Source organism: Caloenas nicobarica, chromosome 7 (genome assembly GCF_036013445.1).
Source record: "Caloenas nicobarica isolate bCalNic1 chromosome 7, bCalNic1.hap1, whole genome shotgun sequence".
NCBI classification, from domain to species: Eukaryota; Metazoa; Chordata; class Aves; order Columbiformes; family Columbidae; genus Caloenas; species Caloenas nicobarica.
This window is the reverse complement of record NC_088251.1, coordinates 34603473-34616809: the sequence shown is the minus strand read 5'-3', so window position 1 is coordinate 34616809 and position 13337 is coordinate 34603473. Positions and strand designations below refer to the sequence as shown.

At 36.0% G+C, this 13337-nt stretch overlaps 1 protein-coding gene across 5 annotated transcripts in view; it reads left to right on the top strand.

Annotated features, from left to right (window-relative positions):
• Nucleotides 1-13337, top strand: part of HERC4 (HECT and RLD domain containing E3 ubiquitin protein ligase 4) — a 44191-nt gene that overhangs the window by 16967 nt on the left and 13887 nt on the right. For all 5 annotated transcript variants that reach the window (XM_065639470.1, XM_065639472.1, XM_065639468.1 and 2 more), the window contains 11 exons: nt 376-535; nt 1915-1991; nt 4021-4242; nt 5713-5804; nt 7474-7604; nt 8617-8777; nt 9157-9233; nt 11224-11348; nt 11887-11946; nt 12481-12592; nt 12921-13110. In XM_065639470.1, coding sequence (XP_065495542.1) covers nt 376-535; nt 1915-1991; nt 4021-4242; nt 5713-5804; nt 7474-7604; nt 8617-8777; nt 9157-9233; nt 11224-11348; nt 11887-11946; nt 12481-12592; nt 12921-13110 — 1407 coding nt within the window. The remainder of the gene's footprint in view (nt 1-375; nt 536-1914; nt 1992-4020; nt 4243-5712; nt 5805-7473; nt 7605-8616; nt 8778-9156; nt 9234-11223; nt 11349-11886; nt 11947-12480; nt 12593-12920; nt 13111-13337) is intronic.

Genomic DNA, 13337 nt, shown 5'->3' with positions numbered 1-13337 from the left:
AATGAATAGGTGAATTTAATTTGCTGTGGTGGAATGTTTTCCTCTTACGTAATGTCTACACGTGTAGTCATTTGACAATAATCTGTTTGACCTTAATTGAGTTTCCGCACTCATTTTCAGATGGCAAGATTAGAAGGAACCATTATGATCAAGCTGCAGTTTTTGTGCGCTCCAGATAGAGTTGTTGTTTGGTTATGTTAGGGTGTCAAATTCAACTTACTTCTCCTAGAATAGCATGCTTACAATTTTAAGTAAAGCACATTTTGGCAGACTTCTGTGTTGTTTCAGTTGATATCTTCGTAGCGAGTATAAGTGTCTTGAACAACACTAGCTTGTAACTAGCTTAAATATTTTTGTTGTTTGTTTTCTTTTTAGAGCACGTTGGTGCACTGGATGCCCAAAATATTGTAGCTGTATCATGTGGAGAAGCCCACACTCTTGCATTAAATGACAAAGGTCAGGTATATGCTTGGGGTCTGGCTACTGATGGACAGCTTGGCTTGCCGGGAACAGAGGAGTGCATCAGAGTGCCCAGGTTAAAAATAATTAGCATATAATAAGTTTGCAGCTTTTTGTGTGGTGTGTGTGGTGGTTGGTTGGTTGTTTGTTTTTAATGTACTTAAATCACCTTGTTTAAGCTGTTCTGCTGCTATAATTAAAAACACACATTAGAAAGTGCATCTTAGCTATGGGACTTGGATGTTGTAGACAGCTTCCTTTCTCAAAAAGTCATCATATGTGAGAAGTGTGTTACGGGTTTACTCGATTTGGTTTGGGGTTTTTTTGTTTTCGATGGAAGTTCTGTTGGAAAAGTAGGATGGGTGTTTTAAGAACGTAAATGGGGATTGATAACTGTCATTTAAGAGAAGTTAAAGAGAAGTAGAATGTTAAACTTTCCAAACCAGTTGTGGGTGTGCGTTTGAAGAAGGTACATTTGCTGTCTGATCGTCGTACTTCCACTTGTACTCTGAAGTTTTTTGGTTGTGTTCAAATAATACACCTAGTTGTACAAATGAGTGCTGGCCAGACTGACTTGCTTGTTTTGAGAAGCTGTAAGCTTTCCAGCTAGCTGAAGTCGCATTTTTGCTGTGATGAACAGGTTCACTGAAATCAGTAAACTGTAGCAGTAACTCTGTATGTTTGCAAGCTGGAGGTTTGCTTTTCTAATTTTCTTTTTCACTTAGGAAAAAGACGCAAAAGTAACAATTCCTTGCAATATTAGTAATTTACAACTTTATTGTGGCTATCTGTGACATGTATAAATATGAAAGATATAAATAACTAATATAACAGTTATTTATTCTGTATCAAATTTAAAACCCCACAGGCCTTTTAGAACTGTTTTTCTCATCAAAAGTTGAAAGCATACTAGATTTAATGCACATTTGCATGTATTTGCGATTTGTTTGTAATGTGCAATACTGAATAACTCTGTAAACTGAAGTTTTGATTGAAGTTAATGTTGGTAGAGATGAAAAATTGAGGGTTCAAATTTTAACAGGAAGTAATTAAGTCTTTACAATCTTCTTCATATCAATATTAGATATAAAAACTTTTTTCTTTTGAAAACTAGAAAGTAAGAATAATTTTCTTCTTGCATCTGGTATTAATTTCCTCCATTCAGCTGTATGACATCTCCTTCCTAGCATGTGAACCTCCCTAATTCTTCGTTATGGTCTTTTACTGACTTTATTAAAATAAGGCAGAACCTGTCCTTGGAAGTGTAGAAAAGAAGCGGTTTTGCACTTAAGACTTTACTAAATAGCTTCTAATTAAAATTAGGATACTTAAATTAGTTTCATATATACTTCAGTGAGAAGGATTCACTTTTTATATAGTACTTTTTCATGTGACTTTTTACTTCATACTGTGATCTAGTAACTTAATTCTTTCTCTGTTTTCTTGCCCTGATAGAAATATTAAAAGCTTATCAGACATCCAAATTGTTCAAGTTGCTTGTGGTTATTATCACTCGCTAGCACTCTCAAAAGGTAAGCCAAATTCTTCTGAAGTTTTTTTGTAATTTCTTGCCAGGTAATTCTAAAGGTTTCAACATTTATTTTGTCTTTTTTAAAAAGGAATTTTTTTTTTAAAAAACATGCTACCACTTAACACAGATTGGATTTCAGGTTGGTAGGGGAAGTGTAATTTAATAGTGGAAGTTTGAATTTAAAAAAGAAATGTACAAGCAAATGTTGTGGTGTTCTGCCTTTTTTTTTTTGTTATCATGCTTTCATGTAATTTCCTTTTAAAAATTTATTTCTCTCCTTTTTTTTTTTGGTTCCATTTTTCTTTTTCATCCTGCTAGCATGCTGTGTTGTCATTAGTCTTATTTTAACGTATAACTTAAGTTACTGAGGCTTTCAGGCCGAGACTTCCTCGTCTGCTTTTCTGTTGCAAAGCTGCTGTTTTGTTGGTGCTTCTGTGGTTAAAATGTAACATCACATTATAACTCACTTTTTGAAAGGTTTAAACATCTTTCTTCAAAATTTTGCCGGGGATGTGGGGACACACTTAGCTGGGCTCACTTGTGTAAGAGTATTGCATATCTGGTTGGTGTAGCTATTCAGAAATTACTATGAATTTAATTTGCTGCCTGTTTGTTTCCTTGTGACAAAGGAGAGTAGTAGCCAAAACTTCCATTTGGAAGAAGTGGCTGCTGTGTGGGGTTAAAGGAAACTTAGAAACTCAACCCCAAAACTCCAGAAAGACTGTAAAGTTTGACGGGGTTTCTTAACAATGTGTGGTTAAAATATAAACTAAATAAGTTTGAGGAGGGAGGTTTTAATTGTATGCTATTTTTTTTTTTTTTTAAATTTTAAATGTGTTGGTTTATACTGACTGTGTGTGTCTTGATTCTGTACCTGACTTTTCAAGGGCTCATACTGAGCATTTTCTGTGCCATGATGTATTCCCAGACGTCTTTACCGTTGTAACCTGGGGAGATTCCTTTGTTTTCAGTCCAGGCAGGCAGATTTACAAATACCCCATTGCCTGGGTCAAGATCAGCAGTAGAATGTGGGGAGTATCAGAATTGTGCTGTTAAGTGTTCTATTGGTCAAAGGTGCAAGAATATAGTAGGAGTTTCAAATTTAAAGTTCACTCAGTGTTTTAAATAGTTGCAAGCTTGAAGTATAGCATCGCTATGCTACTGCTAGTTCATGGATTGCAGCTTTGATGTTTCCATTCTTCATGTGCATTATAGGCACATTGTAGGTTTCATTGTTTTTATCTTAATAAAACTGTAATTGGAAAGATGGAGGTAGGGGAGACATAAGAAATATTACTGCTTAAAGATAGCATTACTGTTTGAAATGTGTATCGCATCGGCAAAAGCAAAATATCTTTGTGATTAGGTGTTGATCTTTGGGATAGTAAATACCTCGGCAAAACATTGGTTGTTCAGTGGAACGTTTTTCATTCGGGAGCAATTTTAACATAATCAGCTCTCTGATTTGTGATCCTTCGAAATGCTTTTCTTTATAAGGCATTAAATGACATTATAAACTTTGTGCTTCATTGATAATATCATTGGTAAAATATTTTAAAATTTAAAAGATGTCACTTAATTTGTATGTGAAAATAAAGTATGTTACCGTACAAAAGCTTAAACGAGGCTTGTGATTGGAAATTGGGAATTTTTGCATGTCCAGTATTTAACCTTAACAAGATCTCTGCATAAAAATATATACAGTAGTGGAACTCCCAATGGAACAGCATCTTGCTTAGTAATAACCAAACTCAACTGCTCTAACACTAATGGAACAGGAATGTTAAAAGCAGTTTTGATGGTTTTGAATGTAATTTAAGTATTTTTAGTCAGATTAAATATTTGAGTCAAACGTCTGCAAATTACATGAGCATGCTTAGCTTCTGAAGTCAGTAATTTGTATACATTTTCAAGCTCAAATATTTGAAGAGCAATGGTCTAACTTCTAGCTTTTCTTACAGTACGTAAACTTTACATAATTAAACTACATTGATTGTCTGTCACGTTTATTTTTTTTTTCCTTTAAATAGGAAGTGAAGTGTTTTCCTGGGGACAAAATAAATACGGCCAGCTGGGCTTAGGTTACGAGTTTAAAAAACAAAACTCACCACATGTGATAAAGTCTCTGCTGGGAATCCCTTTTGCACAGATTGCAGCAGGAGGAGCCCACAGTTTTGTACTAACTCTTTCTGGAGCCATTTTTGGATGGGGACGCAACAAATTTGGGCAGCTGGGTCTTAATGATGATAATGGTAAGTAAACATCACTCCAGTAAAATTTCATGCTGAAGGTCTTGGTTTATGAATCTAAAGACGGCGGCATTCCTAGAAAAGGAGCAGACAGAACAAACCCTTGTTGAATATTGTTGGAGAGTGCTGATGTCGTGTAGGATTGCGTAAGAAAGACTTTGGGCTTTTCTCTCAGCTGTTCTGTAGTGAAAATTCTGGTACTGTTACGTTGAACTTCTAGCTCACTTGACTTGTTGTCTTTTTCCGTTCCAGATTTTTCTGTGACTTAGACTTTCTGAGTGAGATTAAATTAAGATACTATGCAGTCGTTACAGTCTGAACTGAAATTTAGATAGATGAAACTACTTGACAAAACCAGTAATTATCAAAACTATTTGGTTGTTCTTAGTAGATGCATTTGAGGAATCTTTATGGTTTGTTACTGCCCTGTGAGTATCTGTCTTTAACAGGCCACTTTTGGTAGTCATTTATGATTTTCAGCTAATCATTTCCAAAATTTCCTCTTCTAGGGTGTTGATACTCATTAACAATTTTAAGCAAATAGTTAGGTTAGACAAAAATTTGTTTCTTTGTTAGTTGTATTACATTACAGGCACACCATCAGGGCACAGGGCTCTAAAGTGGGACTCTATGCTATCAGATGCCTGGAATACAGAGTTTAGTATGGAATAATCTATAGCTAGTTTAATCAATTCAAATTTTCTCATTGGTTCATTGTTCTTAACACCATCTAAAGTAAGAAAAATGCATTGTAGTTAAAATGCTTTAAATCTGGTCACTTTTGTGTAATAAGAAAATTTCACATTTCAGAAATCAGATTTTCATGGGAAACTTCAATTGCTTCTGTATATTCTTTGGAATATGTATGACCCCAGTTTTTTATATGAAATCACATCTTGGGAAAATCCCTTTTTTATGTCTTCATGGGACTTCTTCCAAGCACCTTGGTGTACCTGACAAATTTTAAGCATTAGCATTTTTTAAAAGTGCTTTTGTGCAACTGGATGGCAAAGTTGATTTGTTCTGGCAACGGACAGAAGTTATTTGTGCTTCCTAATTATTCAGTGTTCCGTTCTATTACACATTTAGTAATGTTGAACTATAACCGATACCAACTTGTAGGAACACTTCAAAAACATGAAGCACTGAAACAACTGTCATTTGTTTTCTTTTCTCATGGCCAATGGCAGGTCCAACGTACTGTTCCATATTTCATGATTTATATATTGACATATCATGCTATGCTAGTGAAAATGAGAATATTTACTACAAAATATTTTGGTATAGTAGTCTCTCTGTTTTTCTCAAATAACAATTCTCAAACATACTTAAACTTAGTCACAATGACTGTGTTATGCTAGCAGATTTGAAGTGCGTGTTTGACTGGAGCCTAACTAGAATAAATGAGCAGAACTATTTCTTCTGATTTTTATTTTCAAAGTAAGCAATCTACTGCTGTATTAAACCTTTCAGACAGGTACGTTCCTACGCTACTAAAGTCACTGAGAACTCAGAAGGTTGTTCATATATGCTGTGGAGAAGATCATACAGCTGCCCTTACAAAGGTACAATATTTAAAAATATGTTTAGGCTTTGATTTTTTTAATGTGTTCAGGAGAAGATGCTATCTGAATAGGAAATAATAAACAAAATTTTGCATAAATTTTCTTCAAAGTTTGTTCGATGAAGTTGAGGAAATACTGGAGGAATGGTTAAATATTTGAAAAAACAGTAGCAAATACAAGAAGTCTTTCTGCAGAAAATAATTCTGACCAATTAAGGTTTGGGCAATGACTAAATATCCATTTCATGTCTGAATCTGTTGAACTCAGAGTATTGCTGTAGAAGGCATTAGAATTTTGAAAGTAACTATTTTTAATGTTCCTGAAGACAAAAAAAAAAAATCTGTGTTTACTTGCATTTGGAAAATATGGGGGTTTAAAATTTATTTGAATTTTTACACTGCAACAAGTGAAAAGTTGTTTTGGAGAATATGAGCTGCCTAAATTTAATCCTACTTTTTTGTTTATACATGCCTAATTTTCTGCAGTGAAAGGAAAGGACTGTTCATTAACATTTGCTTTTTGTCTTAAAATATTCTCTCACTTTTACTGGAAAAATGTGACAACTTTGCAATCCTGAAATTGATATTGAGGTATTGTATGAGGTTAGGGAAATATAGAATGTAAAGAAGACAGCAATCTGTAACTTGGATTCTAAATGTTTTTCCCTTTTCAATATATAGGAGTTAACTTCAAACTTACTTTAAAGCTGATGGACTCAATTAAGATACTGAATTTACTATAGGTGTTTCTAGAAATTATTTATGTCACCCATTTGTATAGCTCCATTTTTCCCCTTGCAGAACGAGGGGTCTTCGTTTGTAGACAGTACTTTGGCTATGTGCGAGTACTGCTCAAGTCCTTCTGAAATTCAGAAAAACCGGCTGCTTTTTGTTATCCTGATTCAATGAATGAGGCTGTTGGTTTTTCTCAGTACACGTGGCCGTTTTAATGATGATTTCCAGCAGAGGTCCAGTGTGATGCAGAGTAGAATTGAAAGAAACAGCTTTACAATTTCAAAGCAGTTGAAATTTGAAAGATTCAAAGCTGTTGTTAGGTAAGTTGTATAACTTCTGAAAATGTTTCTAATTTAACATGCTTTCATTAAAGTTTTTGGTTAATTTCTTGATCAAATTAATCAAAAACACTTCTAAAAATTATTTGCCGTACAATAATGTTGAAATTTTCTGGTTTCTAGGCTGGCCATTTCAGTCATACTCTGCATCATCCGCCTGAGGGCAGCTTCCTATTTAGTTATTGCTTTAAAATGGAAATTCAGAATGTAAAAGCCAAAGTATACTTTTTTTTTTTTAGCAGTGTGTGAGTTTATATACTGTTGTAGTTCATCAAGAAAACTGGAAAAGAGAAAAAATGAGGATTAGTATCTATTAATAACAAGTTAATGGAAGGACTATTGTATTGTAATGTGGAAATTCCAAGAATGTGATTTAACATGAATAAGGTGATACTTGGTGGCTGTGCCACTTTTCCGTAACTGCAGTTCACTTGTGACCCTTCCGTGTCTCGGGGTTTTCTTGTGCATGCGTATTTTCTCTCCTTTTCCCACAATTCCAAAATCACCAGACAAGGAGACTTCTTAAACCCCTATTTCTGTTAAATTTCTTGTTCTGAGAGATACTGTCATTTTCATGCAAATAATTTATCTGTTTAGGAAGGTGGAGTTTTTACATTTGGAGCTGGAGGCTATGGTCAGTTGGGTCATAACTCTACCAGCCATGAGATAAACCCAAGGAAAGTTTTTGAACTCATGGGAAGTGTTGTGACGCAAATCACTTGTGGCAGGTAAGGTCTATTCTGTGCTAGCACTATGAATCTTACAAATCACTTATTTTGTATAAAACTTCATTAATATTGTAATATGAAGTGTTGGGGTTTTTTTTCCTTGCCCTTTGTGGTCAGGGACGATGAGATGTTCTCTAACAAAAGATATTTAGAGACCTTACTGGGATTCTAAAAACATTCAATAGAAGAACTAAATGAAGTTATACTTGAGAGGCTGTGATTTTTGTGAAGTGAAAGTGCGAATAATCACTGTGAAATGTGAAGGTGGTGTTTATTGCTGTGACTTTATCATTTTCTATTAAAGAACAAGTGCGTTTGGGGAGATACATGAGTATAAGTGTAATTTGTTTTGTGAAATACCTGTAACGCTCTATGACGCTTAATTTCCTAATGGGTTTTTATTATTTGTATTATAATAGCACCCAAGAAATGGGAAAAATTCCCAGCACACAAGAAAATGCCCTCGTCTAAATAATTGCATTCTAAAAAGACAAAATGAGGGAGGCAACATAATTTTTAAGAGATGAGCACGCTTTGATATTTGGGTTAAAAAAATAAGTAAATATAAACCTATCTTTCTGGCAGTTTGGTTTACATTGAGTTAGAGCCGTTGCCTTCTAATAGTCTATATAAATTCAGTACTGGTTCTTCCCAGGCTCGTGATACGAGAGAGCACACGTGGAGCTGAGGGAATGGGAGGAGAAAGGAGATGCAGCCAATCTGGTAGAAACCTCAGATTTCTGAATGTCTAGAGAGATGCTCTGAAGCTCAGGCTGTGGCTACGCAGTGGTTCAGTCAGAACCTGCCATCTCCGTTCCATGAACTTTTCCGTGAAAATGGAATATTGCCTATTGGAGTATAAACAGAGTATTGCCAGTGGCAGCGTGTTGCCAGTAGAACAGCAGAGTCTTTGATACTACGGGACCTTTAACATACTGTTTAACACAGTTCTTAGACTGGCCTGCACAAAGCAATGCTTAGGTTTTTGTTACTGAATTTTTGTTTGCCCTAGGCAGCACACTACTGCGTTTGTTCCTTCATCTGGAAGAATTTATTCTTTTGGACTTGGAGGTAATGGGCAGTTAGGTACAGGAACAACCAGTAACAGGAAAAGTCCCTTCACAGTAAAAGGAAACTGGCTTCCTTATAGTACTCAGTGCCCTGTAACCACAGGTAAGCAACATCTGGCTTATTTACTTCTTGGATTCCTTTTCCTTTATAGTGTCTTGAGAATTAAACTAAGTATGGGCTATAATCCCTTTCTTCCACACAGTTTGTTTTCACTATGCTCTGTTCCCTAAAGTCCATTTCTGCTGTAGAAAATACCTGTTTGTGGTGTTGGGTTTGGTCCTTTGTTAGCACTGGATCTAAGACTTAGAGCTGTTAGCATTTACCTCAGTTAAAGATAGTCTTAAGTATTGTATTGCCATGATCTGCTTCAGTGAGGTTATGAAATGAAGGAAGCTTTTTCTAATTAAATGTTGATTGCAGTGTCTTAATCATTGCTCAGATTGACATTTTCACAGTTGCCTGGTTTTTATTCCTATTGCAGGCAGTGAGGACTGTTATTGTGTAAAGAGAATTTTCTCTGGTGGGGACCAAAGTTTTGCACACTACTTTCATCCACAGGTAACAAATTAAATATCATTTGGTTCCAAAGTCTGTCAAAGTTACATTTTAGCTTTTCCGAAGGTGCATGAATACATTGTAAAGTTTGTAGAGCAGTGTAGAAGTGCAAGACACTAAGTCAATTTAGCAATTGCAGGACTTGGACCTGGGAATTGGGTGTTAGCTGTCAGTAAGCTCTTGAGGCTTCTTAGCATGAGCTTTTTTCCTGAGTGATGGATGCATTCACGTATTTTCCTTTCATAAAGGAAAAGGTGATTGAATGTTTGAGCCCTTCACCACTGCCCGTCTTTCTCAGAACTCCTGACTGCAGCTTTGCTGTCCTCAGCTCTGTAGCCATTTTAGCATACTGCAATGATGGAGAAACAAATGGAACTTTTTGGTAAAAATGATAGATGGTGACACAGTTTGTTATGTGATAGAATTTTATGCTAGTCTTCAAATTTGAGTTTTAAAAGGACAAGAATTGATGTGTTTAAATTCTAGTATGGGGGAAAAAATCTAGAAGGAATTTACTGTAAAAATGGCAACGTGGGAGTATGATGGAAAATAAATGCTATTAGAGGATGAGTTGGGAGGAAAAACCAAGATTAAGATATATGACTGGTTTTCTATAGAGACTGTTTCCAATATAGTCCAGCATATATTAGACTATAGGAATTAACGAAGCATCAAGAGTTGAGTATCTGGGGTGAAAGCAAATTTGGACACAAAGGAAAACAGATCTTAGTGGGACACGTTTGTTATCAAGAAAAACTGAGTATGGGTGAGGCTTGCAACCGTTTGCTCCCACAGCCTGTTAAGGTTCTACAGAATCAACAGTGTTTCTATTTCTTTTTTCTTAATTTGGATTGAGTTGTGGCAACTATTGCTGTATTTGAGAGAAGCTTGCTTAGCATGTGTAGACTGGAAAAATTACTGATAATATAGACTCAACACTTCTCTATTCAAACTCTTTTTGTAAAAACTTGCTCATTCGTGATTTTTCTAATCACTGAAGTAGATTCTGACTGAGATAAACTGGAGACTGTGTGGGTGCAGTTATTGTGGCTTGTTCTGTACAAAAAGTATTAGCAATAGTTGAACTTTGGTGCTGCAAAAGTATCCTTTTCAGTACTCCTTAGTTTGGTAATTCGTGTTGAAGTTTTTCCAAGTTCTGTGAGTACTGTACTCCTGGAACTTGTGTGCTGGCCAGGTAAGGGCTCTCAACCCCAATCTGTTTGTTTTCTCAAGTTAGTTTTTGGGCAGCTCACTTCCCTGAGTTGTTTCATTGTGGATTTAAAGGAGGCTTCAACTGGACACAAGGAAAAGGGCAAGAGGGATCAGAAGTACTGATTTTTGGCAACAGCTACTCATCGTTATGCTGAGTCAGCTTTGCTGTCAGACTGCACCCTCAGGAGAGAGTTGTTTTCTTTTACTAGTTTAACCTTATTTTTTGGTGCTATTTGCCATCTCTTTTTGAATCAATGCTGCTACTCCAAAGGTGGTCTTGATTCTGCTCCTCTTTACTAGTGTCAATCTCACTGGAATTAGTTTGGTATGAGCAGCACATCAAAATGTAGCTCATCTGATGATGCAGTAAATGTTCAGAGAAACGTGATTCATTCTCAGAGGAGTCTGATGGAAGTGGAGCGGGAGAGCAGCTGTCCAAAAAATTGAATGGCCCTTTTTCTGCATGCTGACAGCCTGGCAGGGAGCTGACTGGCTTGTGGTGACTTGTGTAAGGCTTGTTTAGCGTTCATCTTCTAGAAGAATACTTGTATGTTTAGGGAGTTTACCATGAAGTAAGCTGTGGTGTGAATTTACACACTGATCTAGATGTTTTCAGTGGGTGCTTTCATAGTGAATGCAGAACTGCTGGAATATAGTAAATTTATTTCACAGTAGTAGTCTGGGTGGGCAATTGTAAGTCAATGAAAAGATAAACCACCAGATTGATTTTTCTGGAAATCAATTTGTGTGCCTGATTCCTCACGCTTTCTTTAAAATTTAGAACATGGTGCCACCAGATGATTTTAGGTATCCTGACCTCTTGAAGCAGATCTGGACTGTGAATGAAACGTTTATTCAAAGATTGCTGACTTTCCCACCTGGAAGACTTCCCGTAGAGATAGCTGAGTAAGTGATGTTGAGGAAAGAAGTTGTCTTTCATGATTTTTACATCTGAATTGGGCATTAATGGGGTTTTGTGCATACAGAGCAAAGTTATTTTTAATCACTGATTTTATTACGTGCAGAGCTTTTGCTGTGCTTTCATTGCCGTGCTTGTCAAGTAGTTTAGATCCTTCAGTCTGTGTCATCTCTATCACAGTTTAAATGACAATAAAAGATTAAATTAAGTTTCTAGTTGCACATTGAAAAATAACTGTACTTGTAAAGGAATATGAGAACAGCTCAAAGATAATTGCTTCTTTAATAAAGGAGGATGCAAAGAAATAAAAAACAAAATACAAGACTTGCTTTGATTAGAACTGTCTTAAGTATTGAGTCTTGAATGGCAGCTTTATCTAGTGTTATTTAGTCATATTAAAGTCAGAGTTCCATCCTTTTGTATAATGTACTTTATTAGGGTTTAAACATAGGGGGTTTTATTGTGAATGCTAATTTTTAAAAAGAAAACAAAATAAATGTAACTTCTTAATATGAATGATTTCAGTGAAATTGATGGAACATTCTCCTCAGCTGGCTGCCTGAATGGGAGCTTTTTGGCTTTGAGGTAAGTGGTCAGGCTTCCAAACATGTATTCCTGTGAACAGAATGAATGGTGGCCACCTTCCTAGTGTCCCTCGTTTCTACTGTAATGTGACACCTTCCCAGCATTTCCTTGCCTTGCTGTTCTCCAATACCTGCAATTTAAACGTCTAGCTCCTTCACTGCCGTACGGTTTGTCAGCTGGCCCAAACGCAGCATTGTCTTCTGCCAGCTTTGGAAGTGTGTGCTACCTGGCTGCTACCATGTCAGGCAGAAAAACTCATTACTTATCAGCCACAGGTTGGATATAATTCAAGGGGAATATATTGCACAAACTGGTTTAGATCCTAGTGTTTTTACACAACTGTCTTGCAGTTAGAGATTATTTTTTTCAGTGGCTTCAAAGGTATATAAGAAATGGAAGTCTGATATTGTGATCTCTCACATTTTAATTCGTTAGTATATTAAGTGGGGCTAGAAATTCAAGGTGGAAGAAATACTTAAGTTGCTGAGAATACAGGATTCAGTCTTTTTCTCTCTGCTTTTTTCCATGCTGCAGCAATGATGATCACTACAAAACCAGCGCTAAATTCTCAGGGGTTGATATGAATGCTGCTAGACTACTGTTTCACAAACTTATACAGCCTGACCACACTCATATATCACAACAGGTTTGTGCTGCATATTTTCCTTATGTTTGGGATTATCTTTCTGCCTTACACATATCCAGAAATACTATCATTATTCTTGCTCTGGCCCTTTTAATAGCTGTCTTTACTCAAAAATATATCAATTGCAAATATGTAAAACTGTGTTGTGTTGTGCCAATTAGGTAACACATCAGCATCTTGTATGTTTATATGTTAATATTTAATAAAGCACCTTTTTTTCTAAATGTATAACAGTCTAATTTAAACTCTTGATGATTGCTTTCTAGATGGGCATTTGTTTGAATTCACAATTGCATTAGAGTAAACTGAATTTTATGATGTGCTGTAGGTGGCAGCTAGTTTGGAGAAGAACCTTATTCCCAAATTGACCAGCTCCTTACCAGATGTTGAAGCTTTGAGGCTGTATCTCACTCTACCAGAATGCCCACTGATGAGTGATGCAAACAATTTCACAACGTTAGCTATTCCTTTTGGAACAGCTATTCTGAACCTAGAAAAAGCTCCTCTGAAAGTTCTTGGTAAGAAACTGAATTCTTTCCTGTTAAAACTAAGGATCTCCAGATGAAAATGTATAGCTATTCCATCAGTGAAGACATAGTCTCAGCAACACCTTCTGCGCATTTAGAGTTCTGTAGAATTCCCCACTGAGAAGGTTAAGGGTTAACATTGCTTGATGCATAAGAAAACGCCTGTTCTTTTGCTTCTGGGCGAGCAAACTGTCCATCCATATGAATTCATCTGGTAT